General features: G+C 38.9%; 1 protein-coding gene and 1 long non-coding RNA gene across 2 annotated transcripts in view; both read right to left on the bottom strand.

The window, feature by feature from the left end:
- The window catches only part of LOC130166554 (uncharacterized), an 89,929-nt gene extending 75,096 nt beyond the window's left edge, over positions 1–14,833 (bottom strand). The window contains exon 1 of the long non-coding RNA XR_008827163.1: positions 14,451–14,833. This is a non-coding gene — a long non-coding RNA (uncharacterized LOC130166554). The remainder of the gene's footprint in view (positions 1–14,450) is intronic.
- Positions 14,834–19,755: 4,922 nt separating this feature from the next.
- Positions 19,756–21,025, bottom strand: dctpp1 (dCTP pyrophosphatase 1). Its single transcript, XM_056372398.1, has one exon. It carries the CDS (start codon positions 20,923–20,925, stop codon positions 20,401–20,403), a length of 525 nt encoding a protein of 174 aa, XP_056228373.1. The 5' UTR covers positions 20,926–21,025; the 3' UTR covers positions 19,756–20,400.
- Positions 21,026–21,072: the final 47 nt, after the last annotated feature.

The raw sequence follows: 21,072 nt of genomic DNA, 5'->3' as shown, positions 1-21,072 counted from the left end.
AATGGACAATGGAGCCTGCCACAGAGATGGATAGGACACAAACTTATTTATGTGTGTGTGACAGAAAAAGAGACATGACGGATAAATCATAGCAAAGACCTGAATAAATGAGTGAAGAAACATAAGCTTCAACACAGGTGCACTGCATGGTACAATTAAGCAGTTAACATTCAATCATGCTCTGTAGCAGGTATACAGATGCTGAGCAGGCCCAGTAGATTGGTTGGATAGGTTGGGTTCATTGTTGGGGCACGGATGGCAGGAGCTGCAGTCAAAAAGACGGCTCGACTGGCTCATGTTTCAATAGGAACAGTGACTAAAGTGGCTCCTGTACTTAGATCTATGGGAAGGACATCAGTAAATAGGGTCAGAAATTATAGTCAACAGTGCAGTTTGATGACCGTGATGCTCATACATTAATGTGATATATAAAAGGAAAAACAGAAGAACAACTCTATCTCAGGTGACTGAGAACTGCAATGTAGAAGGTAATCACACTGTGTCAGCAAGAACAGCCCGTCGACAATTACACAGAGAGAGATGATATGGTAGGGTTGCAGTGCATAAACCCCTCATTACAATAATGAATGCACATTTGAGAGTTCAGGCAACAGATGTGGAAAAAAGTGATATAGTCAGATGAGTCATCCTTCACCATATTCTCCTTTCTTGACCCCTACACTGAGCTGATCCAGTTCACCGAATGATGTTAATCCTATGCTATGGCCTTCGCAGACACCAGATCTCAATCCAATGAACTGATCGGAGACTTTGGACCGACAGCGTTGTGTCTATGTAGTTATTCCCATTATACACGGCATAAGTTAAAGATATCTGTGCATGATACCCCACCACCATCACCACCGACTTGAATTTTTAAACGACATTTCAAATGATGCTCTGTCCATTTCAGACTTAATTTAAGAGGACATCCAGAACAATCAGCTGGAAAAAGGTCAGTTTGATCATTAACCCATGTTGGTATAATGTAGTTAACTCTGTGTATGGGATCCAGGCTGCAGCATACAAAACACACCTGACGCAACGACGGATGAGCTACAAGCTAGTCGGTAGAAAACTGTACATTTCTCCATCTGTATGTGACGGACTTTCACCGAGGTCACTCATGTTTCCATCCTTGCATGAGAAAGCCTGAACCACACTTCAAAACGTTTAGTTGTCTCCATTGTCACTAAGTGCAGGGTCTGTGTGTGTGTGTGTGTGTGTGCTGCATAGTGCTCCAAGGTGTGTGAGAGCGCTGGCTTGCCACACACACACAGGGTCAGAGAGAGAGATGCAGATGAACTTCTGCGTATGGAAAAGGGAAAAAATTTATCATGGGCGAATGTCTTCATCAGAAACAGCGTTGGTGAAGGTGAAAGAGAACTTTCATGTTGCAACAACGAATATGAAAACTATTTAATTCCTAATTCCTTCAGTACTGAGAGCAGAACAGATAACGTCGGATGGTTATTGTAGGGAGGCTGAAATTTGTTGTGAAACAGAATGCCGCACAATAATCGTTTCTTCTCGATTATCTTGTTTTTATAGTCGTTGGAGGCCAAAATCGTAATTGAAAATAAAGTTCGATTAATAGCACAGCCCTAGAATAAACTGTTTTGAAGCTCCAAATACTCAGTCGGATCTCTAATATAATGCGAAAGCAGGAATGTAATAAAAACGAGGGCTGGGGAACAAGTTCAAAATAAGTTAAAATAAAAACAGGTTTGGTTTAAATTCAACCCTTTAATGTCAGACTAAAAAGTAATTTGCATGACATTGCACCATGCTGTGAAGTACACCAACGGTGATATAGTGGAGGTAATTACAATATCATCAAACTCTTACGGACTGTAACGTATACTTGTCATGATTTGCCTTATACTTTCCCTAATACCATGATTTAGCTCCAGTAATCATAGCAAATGTATCCTCCTGAGCCCCTGTAATTCATCCACTCTTCACACCAGGAGGTATGATATGCTGCAGACACCCATCATAGATATCTAGGGCATTAATAATGACTAAGGTCCATGTATATTGCAGGTTCTCACTTGGTGTGTTTTGAGTAGTCTGCCTCTCCATGATCTGTGGGAGGACACAGCCCCATACCTTATGAACCATACATATTCTATGAGCTGCCATGTTTGAATGGAGATAAGGATCACTGGTTTTCTCAGCTGCTCTGCCAGACGCTTTGGTCGACGCTTCAGGACAACCAAGTCAATGTAGAATTTCACAGACCAGTGGGAGGTGGAGATGGTCACTGCTGGCTACTGAAAGATTTACTGTCCGCTTCATTTTCTAAAATAAAATAACACTTTCGGTATATTAAATAAAAAGAAGAATGGAGCAAGAAAGGAACTTAATAGGAAGGGAAAAGTAACACTTAAGAAATCCTGCAGTAAGGGCTTTAAAAGTAGAGTGTAAACAGTCAAACAACGCTTCATAGCACATTGTAATGCAGGTGTACAAATATATAACTAGCACATACTCCAACATTTGTAAAACCTGCAATATTATCTAACGAAGCACTTATTAAAACAGCTAAAATAAGCCAATTATAAAAAGGTAGCAAACACATTCAAAAATGTTTTGAATCAAATATTTTGATACTAATGTAGTATGAGTTCCTTGCTGTAGCATTGCTGCATAGCTATAGGGTTGAAATGATTAGCAAAATAATTGATGAGTTCATTAATAGGAAAATAATATGCAACTGTTTAAATAAATGATTAATCATTTCAGTCATTTTTAAGGTAAAATAATGAAGAAAATGCCAGATATTTCAAAAGAGAAGATTTGCTTCTTTTCTTTGCCATATGCCATATGTATGCAGTTATTGTGACTGATTAGACCTCTGGTAAGGTTGAAGGTGGGTGGAGCAATGCTGGAAATTGTATGGAGGTCACCAGACCAGAGATGCACTAATGAGAATGATAAGAGGTCCAATTAGTCCTGCCTTAACCGCAGATGCAACAAAGTTAATGGGCAAGTCAGGGGGACGTCAATCAAGCACAGTCTGTACACGCCCACACAGTCGTGAGAGGATATCTATTAAGGCAGAATAATGAAATTCAACAGTGTAACAAAAAAGTCAGTTTACCCTGGGGGTGCATGGTCTTAAAAGCTTTTTTGTTCTGTGTTATTTTGTTGTTTTATGCATCTAAGTGCAACAATGGAACCTTTGCTAAATGACAGCCACTGTGGCCACAAGTGACAATTATGAGATAATGGTACTGTCCAGACAGTAAGTATTGGACAGTTATACATTTTTGTTCTCCTGGCTCTGTGCCTCAACACATTCAAACTGAAATAAAATAATAGATATTGCTTTAAATCCCAAGTATCAGCTGTTGGTTTACATCAATTTAGAAAGAATTGTATGGGAGATGTAGATCTTTTTACACATAGTGTCCAAAGTTTAGGGGTTGAAAAAGGTAATTCATATATTTAGTATTTCATATTTTAGTTTTTATTTTAGTTTTGATGCATTTGGCTGAATCTGAGCACACAGACTGCTCCTGTAGACCCGTGCTTTCATCCTGTTGCTTCTGTCAGCAGTGAAATCATCAATAAATGCCAGTGTGCCAGTTCCATTGGAGGCCATACATGTCTAAGCTGCAACAGAACCACTGCCATGTTTGACAGAGGTGGCTTTGGGATATGAGTTGTTCCTTTATTTCTCCACACTTTGCTCTTTTATAGAAGGTTGATTTTTGTTTCATCAGTCCAGAATTTTTTTTGTGTCTGTTTTTGTGAAGTGCAGCCTGCTCTTTCTGTTTTGAGATTTACTAGGGGTCTGCATCTTGTGGTGAATCCTCTGTTGTTATGGTCGTGAAGTCCTCCTTTGATCGTTGCCAAGGAAATGTGTTTACATCCTGTAGAGCATTCGTGACTTGCTGTGCAGTCATAAAGGGGGGGTTTCTTCCCCATGCAAATTATTTTCTGCTCATCCAGTAGAATTAAGCTATTCAGTCTACTGCATTTTTCAGAAAGTACCCAACATGATTTTGGCAAACCAACTGCTTTTGATATCTCTGATACAATTTTCCTTTTTTAATCTACAGTAATTGTTTGTTTGGTAATCTTATCCACTTGTATGGTCACCTCTTCCCTCCTCATATTGACAGACAACTCCCTCTCAATCTAAATGGCAACTTTCAACTCGCAGTCAAGTCTGAATCACATGTGAGTTTTTTGGGGATGAACTAATGTTGAAATGACACATACCTGCTCAGGAACCATTTGATAGCCAACCCTTGCAATTTGGGCACTATGTGTTAAAAGGGCTATATCCTCTACACAGTTATTTCAATATGGACATAAACTTACTTAATTGAAAGTTGAGACAAGGCACAACAATGTAGTATCCATTGCTGAAGCTCAAAGAACAAAAAATGTGTATCTGTCCAAATATCCATCTGGACTATAAATGGTGAAATGTAACTCAACAGTGGCACAAGAGAAAAGTCACAAATTGATACGAGTAATTTCAGTTACACAACAAAATCTAGTTAACATTTGTTGAGATTAGCTAACATCAGCAAGAAACTGCTGGTCATACTGGACCAAGTTTGTAGCAGTGCCACCCCTCATTGTGTTGAACTATTGATTCAACTTTGCATTTGTGAGAGGACGAATGTTTTATTTCAGTGACATGGACACACAGTGTACATACTCTAAAGCTATACAGGTTCCTTTCAATTGTTTTTATCAGCTGTGTGCTACTACTCATTATTCCAAACACATGCAGGACTTCCTGTCTGAGCTAATGCTACCAACTACTTGGTTATGTTAAAATCACACAATCCAATTGGTTAGGTTTTTATACATTTGAATAAATTTATAAAACATAATAAATGTATTACATGCACTGGGTTATAATGTTTACACAGCAAGGAATTACTTTACTTGTAAATGAACACTATGTATAAATATTTTTTATGTTCTTACTGTGAATCAATATTATATTATGTTAAAGTATTTATGGATTGTTTATACACCACTTGTAATTTGTTATGGAGGGGTTAACAAAAGCGTTACCATACAAAGTGAGTAACAATGTTAACTTCACCCCGGAAGGGCTGATGTACACTTGTGGGTGGTAAACGAGCTGGTACTTGACTCTGGAGTATGGTACAACAGTGCCAATCATAACAGGCTTTTATAGTCACTCTCCAGTACAATATTGTTTGGTAGTATAAACGTGTTCCAGTCATCGTGCCGTTTTTGTAATGCTAGTGTGGGCTATTGTGTTTGGGGGGGGGGGGGGTGATAGTAGTTGTCTTTTTTTACCCTTGTGGTGGTTTTGAGTGATAGTCTGCCAGTAGAAACACAGGGGGAGTAGCTGATGACCCCTGTTACAGACCAAAGTAAGGAAGCTCCTCAAGGGTTAGACAAGTAGCAGGGCAAGAGAAGAGGGACCTGGGGGACAACACAGAGAAAGGGGGAGGACCTGGAGGAGGGTAAAGAGCAAAAGAGGCAACTGTGTAATGACCAAGGAAGAAAAAAAGAGAAAGTAGTCTGAAAGACAAATGGAGCCAGGGACTGAAACACCCATAGCTCGGGTGGCTTTTACTACAGGGAAGCACACATTATTGCAAGGGAACTAATGGGGAGGGTCTAATCGGGTCTCATCTGTATTCTGACCCTGTTCAGTGAAAAACACACGGGTGGTATTCATACAAAGAGCATCAGCCCACAGCTGCTGCTCCTAGAGTGATCATGAATTCAAACACCCTCACAGCAGGGGCTAACTACAAACTCTGCAACTAATGGAAACAAGGTGTAAAGTAAGGGCTTGCAATAAAAATGAAAAAAAATCTTAAAAAACAGGCACACATGCACATGCAAATTAAATTCACCAAAAAAGTTTGAGAGGTTTTGATCTTGAATCCTCTCTTTCACTGAGCAGAAATTTGTGACTAAACAACTACAGCTGATAATGGGGGAATTGTTTGTAACATTGTATTTGGTCCTGAATATTCTCAATGACTAGCTTGTCATGTAATATGGCAAGAGTGAATCAGATGTGGACATTTTCCGCTTATTCCACATGGAGAGTGGAGGATTGCCTTGACGACACTGGTTTCACTCCAGAAGGGTACAGCAGTATTCCCAGCAGCTGGCACAGCTGAGCACTGGCCTCCGTCAAAACAGCTGCCACAGGTAGGCACTTTGGGATGCTGAATATGTCCTTGCAGGCCTGATCTGTGAGCGCAGCAGCAGAGCTGAAGTGCAACAGCAGGCTGTTCTCAGCAGGTTTACAGACCAGGATATTCTCTGAATTGGGGTTTCTATGCAGGGCTCAAAACACCTGCCTCATTATACAATACACGCTCTCTTGTTCTGCAGGAAGTCCTTCAGCTTTTGCATGTAGTGAAAGATTTTGATGATCCATTTTCAAATGACTAATTATCTCACTTTTTCGAAACTAATGTAAATGTTCTCACAGAGTCAGTCATATCTAATCCAATCCTATGTTTCCCCTCTGACAACTGTGATGCCTCAAAATTACTTTTATACACTAATTTAAAGCAGCAATTATGTTTGAGAGAAACATAATACTGTAAACCAACCGTATGTTTTAGCAACATGAGTTGTAATAACACAATGAGTAAACATTTTTATAACCATAAACATATCTGCAAAGTATTTTTACATAAAATGTACATGTAAAATATTCAGTGAACTTTTTTTTAAATTAGATTTTCCCCTCCAATATCTGCTTATGTCAAATACAGCAGTGTTAGAGATGTTAGAGGTAGATTGTAGTCCTGTTGAATATTCAAGTAAAATCAAAAGTGACTTGGAGCATGAGACAAGACGTAATAAATATACTTACATGTAACTAAACTCACAACCTTTTCCCTAACCTTAACCAATTAATTATGAGCAGTTACAGAGAAATTTCCTTAAAAGAGGTATATGGCAAAACATATAGGAAGCACATTAACATAACTTCTATGAGACAAGGTTGCTATTTAAGAATGACAGGTAGTTTCCAGTCTATGTTGGCTGTCACAGTGATGTTCCACAACCACTGTGCCCAAATAGTAAGCTCAAAATAAAGTATTTCTCAAAGGTAAAACATAGTGCAAGTCAAACATAGCAGTAACATCAAACAATAGCAACATTTTAAGGGTACATAGCTGATTAAATCCCTGTACTGCACCAGTAGTCCACTAAATTCTAGATATATTCTTATGCATTTTTGTTATAACAGCACCCATAAAGTTGATATAGTTAGTACAATAAAACAGTAACAGGGAGAAAACTGAGACACAATTATCTCCTCATGGTAACTGTGTTCCTCACACACACACACACTTACAATCCTTGTAACTAAAAAAGTCCGCCTCTCCTTTCATAATAAAAAATATGATTAAAGTAAGAATTCTCTTTAAAACCAGGCTGTCCATATAGAAACAGCATATTACAGTGACTCTCTTGTAACATCTAACAGTGTCAATCTTATTAATCATTACACTCCCAGTAAATTTTAATATGGTGAAATGCTGCAACTGCCATGGATGTGGAAACAGTTTTGACAGCAGGCTGTTAACCACCCATCCAACCATTTGTTATTTTACAAATGAAATAAACAATTTTTCTGCCACATATACAGCATTTCTGACATACTTATTGCACAAGCTTATGCAATCAGACATAACATCATCTGTTTCTAGAGCATACTTCAAACTTTATGATCATCATGCACGCCTTGAGGCTTTCGAAAAGGTACAAACTATGGGATTTGATCTGCTACATGACTGAAAACTTGTATACTTTGGTCACTTAGCTTCCTGCCTTGTCAGTGTGAGTGAGTCACTGTTTTATTTTTATCATTGTGAAGGAGGAACACGGGCTCAACCCCCAGGTTGAACTCCTCAGGAAACATCTCACAGGAAGAAGAGAGAGAGAAAGGGCTCCTCCCTGTGGCGAGGCTACAGCTGTCCATCTCAATGAGAGGGTAAAAGACTTCTCCATAGCAACAGTCCTACATAGCAACAGTCTCTTTGAATAAAGATAGCCTTGGATGCCATTCAGAGAGTATCTTGTATCTCCAGTCCTTAGAAACAGAGGACATTGTAAGAGAGTATTGTATAATTTTGCGAGACTGCCTAACATAAATTCAGTGGTCTCTTTTGCTTCATATCTGGTTTATACAAGTGACTGTATGCCATTATATTGCACAAGTATGAGATTGACTCCAACTAAAGGCTATGAAAGAGAAAAATTCTGCTGCTGATTTCCAACTTCTGCAAGGCAGGAAAAAGGAAACTGAAGCACAAAAAGTGGGAAATCTACTCAGAACAGAAACGGCTAGCAAAGAGCGACTTAAGCTCTGCATTTGAACAACAACACCTCTTAGCCCCCTCCGGTAGAAACATCTCAACCAAGAATTTGTCACTCTCTATTTGAACTTCTCCCTCATCATTTCCACACTCCGTATGATGAATCATTCAAAACATTGAGCTCGAAATGAGACCAGACAGGACAGAAACTTGCCTTATATTGAGCTTGCCACAGCGAGTCCAAGTCCAATTTCAGTCCAACAATGCAGTACTTTGATCAGTCTCTACGGTTGATTTAGGGTGTCACTACTGTCTATCACTCCTACACAGCCCCTCCAGGAGTAGTCAAGGAATAGGGAAGTCGGGAATAGGGTGATCGTAGACAGTGGTTGACTTCCAATTCAAAAGATGTATGTCAAGCCAAATCTGCCCTGGGACTATTGTCAGAAATGTATAGTTATACGGGAGTTCGGTCATGAGTGTTGCTATGGTAGTATTATACATTTTATTATACATATTTATTATAAATTTTTCTTATTGTCATCAAATCCCAAGAAAAGCTCAAATGCAACAGAAGAGATTAAGTGATCCCACTAACAAGTATTGTCTGTATAGTCAAAGCCCAATACCTATTGTATTAATATGAGCCACACCGTTACAATGGGTGAAATGTTTCTTCATTGCAAAGAACATGGACACTGTATTTTGATTCAATCCCAAAAACCCATGTCTGGTACTGTAAATACTCACAAGAGCCCCACATCTGCAGTTGAAAAAAGTCCAAAACAAATACACCCTATACTTCTGTTTGAGTAATGTTCACGAACAGCTACAGTGCCCAGCTGCTATAGGACATTATTTAGCATTTATTTGTATCTGTGACCCATTTTGAAAAATATAAAAAATACATAGTACTCCAGCTAGAAAGAATGTACCCAAACACTGACAAAAAGTAGAAAAGGTTCTTCAATATACTCCAGGTACAAAAGGTGACACAGTGTGAAAAAACATGGCTAAAACGTCAACGTTTGAAATCCAAGGACCATCATCATTACTCGGAACTTACACACCATGAAATTTTAGAGACATAAATAGAAAAATCTGAAAAGTCATACAAACAGCAGTGACCAACTTGGAAAAAGGAGATAATAGACAGAAAGTGTTTTGGTTTAACTCGTCAGCTACCTGGGCATGATCACATGACCTACAAGGAAACCAAGATGAATATGTTTGTTTGATTTTTTAGAATATCACTGCCCGTATTCGTTAAACATCTTTTAACACTGAATACAATTTTATGTCCATTACTCAGCATGAAAAATGGTATACTTTTACCAGCACCTAGTGTCACCTGTGCATAAATCGTTTCAGTTGCTCGTTTCAGCTGCACAGCTAAATCAAAAGACAATCCTTCTGCCTCTCACTGTCACATATTAGCTTTGTTGCTCTTGGTTCCCTGTGGCCATTATGTGAATGGGACCTGTGCCTGTTCTGTCACACTTTGATCATTCCTGTTATTAACCATTTGCCAAATACATCCGTCACATGTGTTTCACTGTTATGGTTTCACACAACTCAGCTCCTGCTGCAAATCACAAGTATGCAGGGGTTGGACACAATACCAGCACCACCTGTGCAATATAATGCAACATAGTGCTGTAGCTCTGCAATAGATGCTTCAAATCTTTTGTTAACATATTGTTCCTCTTTTATTAAGATTGCCTCAGAAGTGTTGTAGGGCTGCAACGATTGGTGGATTAATCGATTAGCTGATCAGAAGAAAATGAATTGCAAACTATTTTGATAAAGGGTTAATTCAGCATTAAAGTGCTAAACATTTCCACCTTCTCAAATGTGAGAATGTGCTGCTTTTCTTGGGCTTGCATAAGAGTATATTTAATATTTTGGTTTTTGGTCAGATTTTGATGACATCACCTTGTACTGTAGGAAACTGCAACATGCAATGATAAATCCATTAATTGAGAAAATAGTTTGCAGATTAATCAATGAAAAAGAATGAATGAAAATGAATGAACAATTCATTAAAATAATCATTAATTGCTGTGTGAGGCTGTAGTTTAATGCAGCCTTACTCCAATTCATCATCTTCCATTTGTTTTTGCTTAATAGTCATGACACAACCACTGAAATGCAATTTTTAGAAATGTAAGGTACATTACTGCTATACTCCAATATACTCGTCCCTTTTTGCACCATGCAGGTCTCACTGACACACAGAGAGATAGGAGGATGTCAAGAGGAGCGTAGATCTGAATTCTTCTGTCAGTAGAAATATAGCTTCACTACCTTGGTGAACACTTTGGGAATTCTTGGTCCTGCTGTACACAACAACAGACATTTTTATAGACGATATGTTTTCTTTGTTTTGAGGAATTTGAGATTCTTTATAGTTGTTTCCTTCTGTTTTATGTTTGTGTTTCCTTCGCCCTCCGATGTAAAAATGAGGCAACCATCAGGTAAGTGTTAAATTCCACTGAACTGACAGTCTTCGACTCTACGACACTTACTGGTGTTATCCTGAGAGAATTTACTAACTTTTTAACAGAAGAGGGCTGTCATGAAGAATAGTGAGAAGCTTTCCACAGTTTTTATGATAAGATATTTCATTATTTACAATTGAATATGATCTCATATAAATGTATATTGTGATAAGAAATAATGTAAAACTAAAAAGCTCCATTTCACTTGTGCACATACACATGAGACAACTACAGCCTCTTGTGCGCACACACACACACACACACACACACACACACACAACATTTGCCTCTCTTTTGCACAACTGCTGTATTTGCACTCCCCATTATCTACATTTAACTGATTTTATTCAACTCTGATCACATTGAACTGCACGTATTTCTAGTTTCTGTTTACACTGTAGAACCAGACTATTACTGTTTGTTAGTTCGTAGTTAAATACTGATATTATATAGCTGCTACATTTTTGCATATTGTTTTGTGTATTTAGTATACATTGCACTGACTGTACATACTTTCTACCATTACTCCTTTGGTCTATTATTCATTCTGTACATTAGTTTCTCTTTATATCTCTCTATAGGCACTTTTGCTTCTGTTTGCACTATGTGGTTAGATGCTGAACTGCATTTGGTTGTAGTAGAATTTACTACATGCAATGTCAATAAAGAAGGAATCTAATCTGATTCTTGTATCATTTAGGTAGAAACTAAGTTAGAGCTGTTTCTCAGTCAATGGATGTATTATGTTGTCTGCAACCACCTGGTGTCCAGCCATCTGTACTGTCTTTGTATTACATCAAGAACCACAAACAGATGTGTGATTTCACGTGTGCCAAAGACTTAACCAGAACTGTAACGTTTCATCAGAATATTAGTTGATGAAACACTGGGTGAAACCATTTATCTAAATCAAAAAAAAGATATCCAGCCTCAGCCTCATACATTAGGTATGGGTTTTTGGTACAACGGTCAGCTCCATGTAAAGTCAAGAGCATTCAAAAGGGCTTCTCTACTGTCCTTCATGATATATACAGTATGTCACCACCAAGTAAATCTTGCCAATAAATATAGCGGGAATATTTTACCTACTAAGCACCAATTACATAAGGCTAAAATAGGACTGCAAGATTAATATTCCTCAGAGACAGCCTAAGAATGGAATTAATCACATAGGCATTTTTTTATTAATATATCTTTCTGTGTGATAGAGACTAGAAAACAGATAAACAAGGAACTGGTTTATTTTGTGGACATAGATCATCTCCATCCTCTGCTATTGAGAAATGCTGAACAGCTTGTCAGACCGCACTTGTCCTGGTTGACAATGGCCAATAAAGTCTGTTAAAGCAGCACATTGGCAGCACTGCTTTTCACACCAAGTTTGTATGATCGCACATTGAAATCAACAGAATTAGCCCTTCAGTTTCACACTTTCAGTAGCTGTCCCATTTTCCTAGTTTTGCGATGCTTAGTTCAAATAAACAGCAGTCTTTCAAAGACCCCTCCACAACAACGCCACCGTCTCTGAAGTGGTTCAAACATCATTTTCAGATACTTTTCATGGCTAGAGGGAGCAACACTGTGCAGGAAGTTCCAGATTTCATATTTAAAGAAAATTCAATACCAAAATATGCTGCAAAGGAACAATGGAAGATATTCATTCATATGTTATTGCAAAGAATCTCTAAATAGCGTAATCGGCGATTGGCCTGTACTTAACACTCCTTCATTCATTCACTCTAGCCGAGTTCAGTTCAGTTCGCTTTCAGTATTATTTGTCCCAGGAAGACAATTTGTTTGCATCAAAGTGTACACGAAGCAGACAGAACAATAGACCATAGACAACAATAGGCGAGAGCATTCAGTGCAAAACAGTCCGCTTACAAAAACAACAGGCAGTAAAAGAGACCCGAATGGATAAAAAAACGGAGCAAATATGATTCAACTCAGAACATGAAATTTCTTAAAAATGTATGGATTGTATAACCATCATGCATAAGCGCATTGTATGCAAGCATAGTCAGCCACCTCCTCAACCGAAGGGCAGTCTTATTAAATGAATACAGAGTAGTACATGGTGTATTTGGTGTCTATAGAGACCGACTTCAATTCCTCCCTGCAAGCAAACACAAAGCTCAGCACAGACAAGATTGGGGAGTGACAATGATAAACTCCTCCACAGGGGAATCAGAGTCTACAGGTGGATGCTGGGGTGGAGGTGGGGCACATGAAATGCTGGATGAGCAACAGCAGTGTTGGAGCAATATTTGCAGCAATATATGTAGGCTCTACCTGACTTATGGTCATTCTCCAGCAATGCACCTCAGGCTCGCCATAAGGGAACTAAGCTAACTAGAGAACTGAGACCCATACATCTGAATCCACCAAGCCACCTCATGTGTAGCAGCAAACTTGATTCATATGCTGCAGTAACTATACTTGTACATATAATTGCACACAGTAATTCATAGATTCAAGCAGGCAGACATATCTCTTACTCAAGATTACCATGAGTTAGGAATAAGAGCTTACGGTTGGCAGTTGTGTGGTGTTGGCAGCAGTGTAAACCACAGGACGGGCACTGTGACAGTTTTAATTTAGTTATGATATAAATAATAGTAAAACAAGCTCTCAAATACCTAATGCCTTTGAATTCAAATATTACCCTAATGCTAATAAATTTGAGGTATGGGGAGAAAAGGTTAAAGTGACTACCTATTCTATTAACAATAGCCATATTAAGTTTCCCCTAAAGCCATTATTACAGGAAAATAATTATGTGAATGGGCTGTGCACTCATGTTTACATTTCTAAAGCCATTATACAATACAATAAATTACATTCTATCAAGCCATTATACAATAACATCCTTCACTTGTGACCCAATTTGCAGTGAGCCAAAATGGCAACTCCACAAAAACAGCACCAACAACCTGGGGAGGGTGGACGCAATTCATCCCATAGCACTCTAATATTAAAATACATTGCACATAATAGGTGGCAGCAGCATGAGAGCAGAAATTAGCAGCCATCTCAAGCATCAAACATCACATCTGTGAAATAGCCATAAATTGCCAGCAGCAGCACTCAGCCAGTATTTTCAACCATACAACAACTAAACAGTCTCATGTTTGTGCCTCCCATACATTTGAGTCACAGAGCTAAGCATCCAATTTACAGGAAAGAAAACCCATATTTCCTCATGCCTAAAGAAATGTTGCGCAATTTGTGAAGAAAAAAAAAAAAAAAACATGCAAAAATATGAACACAACATGTTTATATTACAATATAAAATGCATACAGTTAAAAAAAAAAAATTTGATTCAGGTTTTACAAATTTGGCAAAAAAGTATTTTTGTGCAGTAGACATTTTCATACAAATGTTAGACGAGTCTAGAGCTGATTAGTCCATTAGTGGATAAGCAACAACCACTTTGATAACTGACAATCACAGCAAAAATATCACATACTTGCAAATTTTGCATCTTCTCAAATGTGAGGATTTGATGCTTTTCTTTGTCACACATGATCATAAACTTAATATCTTAGGACTGTTGGTCAAACCACAATAAGGCCTAATCTAAAAGATACCTGGGCTAGACATAACCAAGATAAATGTCAGGATGTAATAGAACCAGCTAATTCTTACCTTAGCCTGGTGAACTGAGGCAGTGATCGAGTCATCTTAGCGGAGTGAAAAATTAAATCCTTTTGTAGCTACAAGTTGTGATCCCGAGCTGTTAGCAGGTGTGGTTCATCCCCGAACTGCAGTTGTTGCTAACGGACAAAGCTAATATTCCCAGAAGATGGAGTGCGGTCAGGTAAACAAAGTTCCTTCCACTTAGCCTAGAAAAAGCAGCGTACGCGAACTCTCTGACAGGTATACTAACTTCTGAGATGTTGTGTGAGCAAGGGCAGCTGTGTTGAAATTGTTTGTAACAGCAGTTTTTCAAAGCAGCAGGTGGCTAAAATAAACTGACCAGGTGTTGCAGCGCCGGTTAATTACAATACACCTAGCTGGACTGTATGTCACGCGATAGTGGCAGCTAACTGGAGCTGACAACCTGAACAACACTTTACCTTAATGGGTGTAAAAATAAAAGACTCCTTTTTGCTTTTAATAGGCTAGCTACAATTTTACTCAGACCATATCAGGATTAACCTCCTAGTTGAATAAAAGATTAATTGATAATGAAAATAATTGTTGGTTGTAGCCTTATAGTACTTCTATGATGGAATAATACTATATTGCCCCAGACTTTCTGTGTGAAAAAGTGGAAGGGCTCTGATGAAACACACGTTTACAACACATGAGCAACAAATAGCTTATAAATTAGGACAATTAAGATCTTAAAGCTAGTTTTTGACACAGGGTCTTTCTACAAGTTGCCCACTTTTCCTGGTTGCAGATTGAGCCTTGACTCAAACTGTATGGCCCCACTTAAAAGTCTGCATTAATAATAAAATAAGCATTTTCTCATCTTTTACATTAGAAAATGGCGAATTTGGTTTGCTTCTCAAGAGCAGTCATGTTGAATCTCTCATGAGAGGCAGGCATTTTCCACAGCAGACATTATGACTTTTTGAACAATGGCTCCATGCTATTCAAGTGTCTCAGTAAGTCATAACAGTGTGACAGTGAGGAAGCATTCACAATACAACGACCCTGAAACTAAAGCAGCTAAATGTAATCTGGCCACCATTACTTTCCTTGTTTACACCTGTGCTTTTCTCACTGTGACATGTCAACATGGCGTCAGTGAAAAAGACCTGTTTACTTAATTTGGTTTGGTTCTTCTTGCACTAATGCAAGTGCAGCCTCATCTGGCAGCATTCAAAAAGTGGAATTTAAATTTTTGTTTTTATGATAAAGGAGCCCAGAATTTAGTCTTTGCAATTACACAATATGTTGCGTATTTCATTTGGTGGTTGGTTAGACATTGTGTCTCTCCTGTTTTAGTTGTCCGTGTTATTTATAGACTATTTGTTTACACTATTGCATGTTCTTGTCTATCTGCTTGATCTGGTCAAGCTGAAGACTATCACTCTATTGTGTCTGAAATGTTGCTGGTTCAATAAAGCAATCAAAAAGAGGAAAAGAGAAAATGGCTTTTCCACAGCAGATAAGAGAAGGCACAGGTGGATCCAATTACATTAACGATGACTTCCTTCCAGTGACCTGTGTCAGTGAGCCAGCAACACCACGGCCCTGAAACAAGCACACATAAGTGGAGTTCAGCTTTGTTATTGATCACACCTGTGCTTTTCCTTCTACAATATGTCAAAATGCCTATTACTTAAAATTCCACAGCTTTGTTTGGATAAAGGACATCAAAGCTACAAAGTAAAGCTACTTGTTATGGGTGATCTAAAACTGCAGGTGGTAAAGGTGTTAAAATGTGTTTTTATTTTCATGTATTGGGTCACAATGAAGTTATATTTTATTTGACAAATTCAAGCAGTGAACTGATTGTAACCCATGGAAACCCTCATATAAATGTTGAATTGTTGGCAGGGAATTTGATTTGTAAGAATTGTTGTATTGGCTGAGCTGTAAGTTTCATGAAGAGGAAGAACATTGCCAAGTAGTTCATGTTCAAAATGGATCAGTCAGGGGTATTTAAGATGTGACTGCCTCTGACAGAACCACAAGAGACAAGAAATTATGGCTCCCCATTAGCAATGGTCCAAGGAGAAGAAAAAAAAAGCCTGTGGTTTGTGTGTGTTTCTGTGTGCATGTACATGTACATATGCATGTGTGGCATGTGATGTGAACCCCTGCTGCTGGGTAACCCCACTGTGTGAGATCTGACAGCTCCCACTGCTGTCTCTATGATGGGGATAAAAGAGTGTCTGTGTGTGTGTTTCAGATTGTGAAAAGAAGAAGGAAGTGGCCCAAAAGAAAGAGAAAAAATAAAAACCCAAAGCTGTTCCACACAAACATAAATACCCTCACTCAAGTATGTCTCTTTGAGAGCTTATCTGTGTCAGCATGAAAATATAAATGTCCTACATCCTTTTGAAACCCACAACAGGCCTGATGGTATCTGCAGGGCTGACCATTAAAAAGTAGAACATGTAAGGTTTAAACTCATCAAAAGTCTTAAATGTAATTAAGCCCTCAGCGCCATCTTCAGACAAGGAATAGCACCATGGGAACGGTCTAACTTCTTTCTTAAAACATGAAAACATCACGACATGAGGGCAAACTATGCCTCAGTTAACTTTCAACTTCCACTTTTAACAACTATAGAGTGATTATAAGTATGGGCCTGTGTTTCAAGATAACAGGTGTACATTTATTTCCAATTTTGAGTGAACAAAACACAACATAATAATAAATGCAGCCTTGAAAAGCTAGTCGAGATGCACTTTACAGGTCTGGGTCCTTTTTGTTGTGTGGTTTGGAGCTGTCCAACTACTCCTGCCAGCAAACACACAATTTACCGTGAAATTTGTGAGATGGTTCCAGGTCTCGGAGAACTTTGATGTATTTACGTATAGCATTTCCAAGCCATTTGTCCACTCCAGCTATTAAAACTGATATCAATAAATGAGCGAGTGTACATGAAGGACACTCATCAGCAGTGAATCAAATCCACCATTACATATTCATTTTTAAGTGTCCTTTAAGTCTTGAGGACTTTTGTGGGTATCCCCATCACTGCAGCCTCAGAGAACATGAAGGCAGGTTTCATCAATGAAAATGATTTCACAGCCTCACTGGGCAGATAAAGATAAGGTGTATATCCTTTTGATTTTCTTTGTAACTCAACTGTGAAGTGATGGATGCTAAGGTAATTATTAGGCATGCATTTTAAAGAGTTCAAAAATTATTGTTCACATACAAGACTTTGACGCTCCCACATAAGATTCATCTGTGAAATACACTGCTCAGAATCTATATATGATGCATGTAACTGTCTGATCAATACAGACATTGATTCTATGCTTACATGCGCATAACTTGATTTGAAAATATTATGTCAACAAAGCCAGTAAGCTGGTTAGCACACACTGTCATTGTGTAGTTTTGTCAGATACTGCTTAGATAGCCCAAGCTCAACTTCAACAGGATAAGTTGTTTTACAAGAGACTGAACGAAACTTCAAGTATTTCAAAAGTATCACAACCCACTGAATTTCACCTGCAAACACCTTAAAGCTAATGGCCACTGTGACCACAAGTGACAATAATGGGATGATGGTAAATGGTAAAATGTAGTGCTATATAGCAACAGTAGAGACGAGACACTAAGGTGGTGAATTGACTAACTAATGATGGTGACAAAGCTATATCTAAAGTTTGCTAGCAGCAAATCCCCAAGTGTGTGTTTCATTGTTTATGAATTTAACTTTGCATTTGTAAGAGAAAGATCATGTTACTTCTTTGTGACATTCATTTGCATGGGATAATGGTGAACAAATGTAATAAGTCCTACAAGGAAAAACAATAAATGTGTAATGCAAGTCATACTATCTAACCTAGGTTAGAGCTGGATTCAGGATCAGCTTTAGGGAGTCTAATTCTACATCTGACTTGTATGTGTGTGTGCCGCAGTTTGAGGCTAAATCAAAATATGGAAATGTGCTACAATATATTCCAGTCTAAAACAATGGCATGAATTGAGGAGTTCTTAACAAATCTTTTCAGCAGAGCCTGTGTATTCTCAGAGAAGCAGTGCTACAGAAAACTGCAAGAAGAACAACAATGCAGGCTGAACATTTCTACATTTTACTCTCCTGAGAAAGCTGTAACTGCAGCCTGCTGCCTGGCTGGCACACATTTAGACACTGAGTTGTTGAGATAGCATCTACAAAATGTCACAATCTCCCATTTAAGATATAGGGCACACTGTTTTGCAATGATGTTCACTGTGCATTACACACTGTAAGTGAGGGAGGGCTGATGATTTGGATGAACTACTGCTGAAAATGATTCACTTTGAGCTGTAGAGCATGAACTGCAGAGTTTGTTGGGAATAATGTTGGAGCTAAGGTTTTATGATCCTGAAAACAAATTTAGGGGCCTACTGTGGTTATTCCACTTCATTTTATCAAGACTGAAAAAAAGCTCAGCCCTTCTTTATACTATAAATCTTCATTCCAAAGAGCTCAAAATTAAAATGATGGATTTACACATTACAGTGCCAGAGGAGGAGGGGAGATTGCATATCCACGTTTTTGGATACACATCAGGAAAAGTGGACAATTGCTCATTCTTAATGCGACATGCCATGTCATATCTGCTTAAGTTAAAAGCTGTTTACTTTGAAGTGTGACTCGACTTGCACACAGAGCAACATTTTAGTGATACATGACTGTTCTCCGTTGCAGCCTTTGGATGACTAATGCCTGAGTGAATACCAGGATACGCAGCTGAGGGCAATGTTTGCGTCTCAAAACAATTTTTAAAATGAAATGAAAAATCTGTTTTACGAAATGTTTTCATCCCCGCGTTACACTAAATGCCCCTCTCTTGCACACACAAATACCCTTATCAATGTGTTCTGAATTTAAAACCTTTGCTGAAAGATTTATCTAAACTTTCATCCCAGGTAGGAACATATGGGAAGACCTAATTTCTTAAATAAAAAGGAGTGAATGCCAATTGCACCAGTTTACATTTTGGTCAAAAGCCCGATGTTAGCAGGTTTTTTGACCAGTGTAAAAAGGGGCTTAAATGACCTCATAACAATAAGTTATTACACCAACATTTTCAGACAAACACTAATGTCTTGTCAAGTGAAGGAAGACTGAAGGCTGCAAGTGCATTTTGTTGTTAAGCATAGTGATAGCTGGTTGTATTACTGGAAGAAATGCCTGCATATACTGAGTTTCCAGTTTAATCTTTTGCATGACCCTTTTTAGACTGAACTTGCATGGTGAGAGCAAACAGGCTACTGACAAATACATTGTTTTTAAACTTAGCAGTGAAGTGAAAAATACACAGGAAAGACTTGAAGCAACTTTTACTTTAAAACAAGAATTTTTTTTAAAAGTTGTGATCAGAATAAGACAATAGATGAGAGGATGGGATATGATGGGATATTCAAACAAATCAACAAACACAGACACAAAAAAGAACAATTCACAATCACTCTCTCTTTTGACTGCTCTTTTTTCCATGTCTGGGACAGTCAGGAAAATAATCATCTGCTTCAGCTCCTCCTCTTCAACTTTCCAATCCACTGTAGCACTCTGAAATATTTTCTTCCTAATAATTCCCAAATCCAATGGACAAATGTATTGTGTATTTTCTCTACAAAAAAGTATGCAATGCCTCATGTGGGCAGGCTAAAAACAGGATTAAAAGTTGAGTTCAATAAAAGCCAACATATGCCTAAAGTGCCTTGCCTGCTAAATGTGGCTTTGCATATGCAGGCATCTAGGCTAACAAATGTGCATAACAGAAGAAGAAGAAAAAATGACTAAGATAAAGCGCGTACATATCAACCCAGAAAAAGCCATTTGAACCAAGCGATAAAATGTTCAGTAGCAGTAGGCCATGGTTAAACTGCAGCATGTTATCAGTGAAGTGCACAGCAGCTCCAGCAGTCACCTCCAGACAGATCACCATCCGTCTCTTGACGCCGACACTCAGTCCTTGTATTCGGTGTACTTTTTGGCCGATCCGTGAACCTTGCTCGCGGGGTACTTCAGACGATTTAGGGCCATTTTACGGAGCACCGCTTGGGGAAGGTCGACGTGACACTTCTCGGCGAGCTCCACCAGGTAGATCAACACGTCGCTCAGTTCATGTGCCAGGTGCTCCCGCTCCGATTCGGTCCAGTCCGGCAGGCCCTCGGAAACCTCCCCCCGCCACTGGAAGAGCTCCGCCACCTCGCCTACCTCCCCGACCATGGCCAGAAGCAAGTTGCGGGGCTGGTGGAACTGGTTCCAGTCCCGCTCGTCCGTGAATTGTGCTTGCAGCCGCCGGATATTCTCAAAGGAGGGCTCCGGACTGAAGGTGAACCTCTCCGGGCGTACTGTGCCTCCATTCTGCAGCTTGGAGCCGGATGATCCCTCCGTGACTGCTCCGTTCACCGCAGCTGAGCCGTTTGAAGAAACCGACGACACGTCATCTTTTAATCCACATGCGTCCTTTCCATTTGTAGCCATCATGTTGTGAAAATTTTATCAGGGTGCCGCGTAAAAACAACTTTTGCAGGTTTGTCAACAACCTGGTCCTCAGCTACCATGTGGAAAAGTCCCGCCAGTTCTTATGCACACCGGAAATGATGCAATTTATATCGGAAACGGGAAATCCCC

This window comes from Seriola aureovittata, chromosome 3 (genome assembly GCF_021018895.1).
Source record: "Seriola aureovittata isolate HTS-2021-v1 ecotype China chromosome 3, ASM2101889v1, whole genome shotgun sequence".
NCBI lineage: Eukaryota > Metazoa > Chordata > Actinopteri > Carangiformes > Carangidae > Seriola > Seriola aureovittata.
Note: the sequence above shows the minus strand (reverse complement) of the source record. Positions and strands in the feature narration are given on the sequence as shown.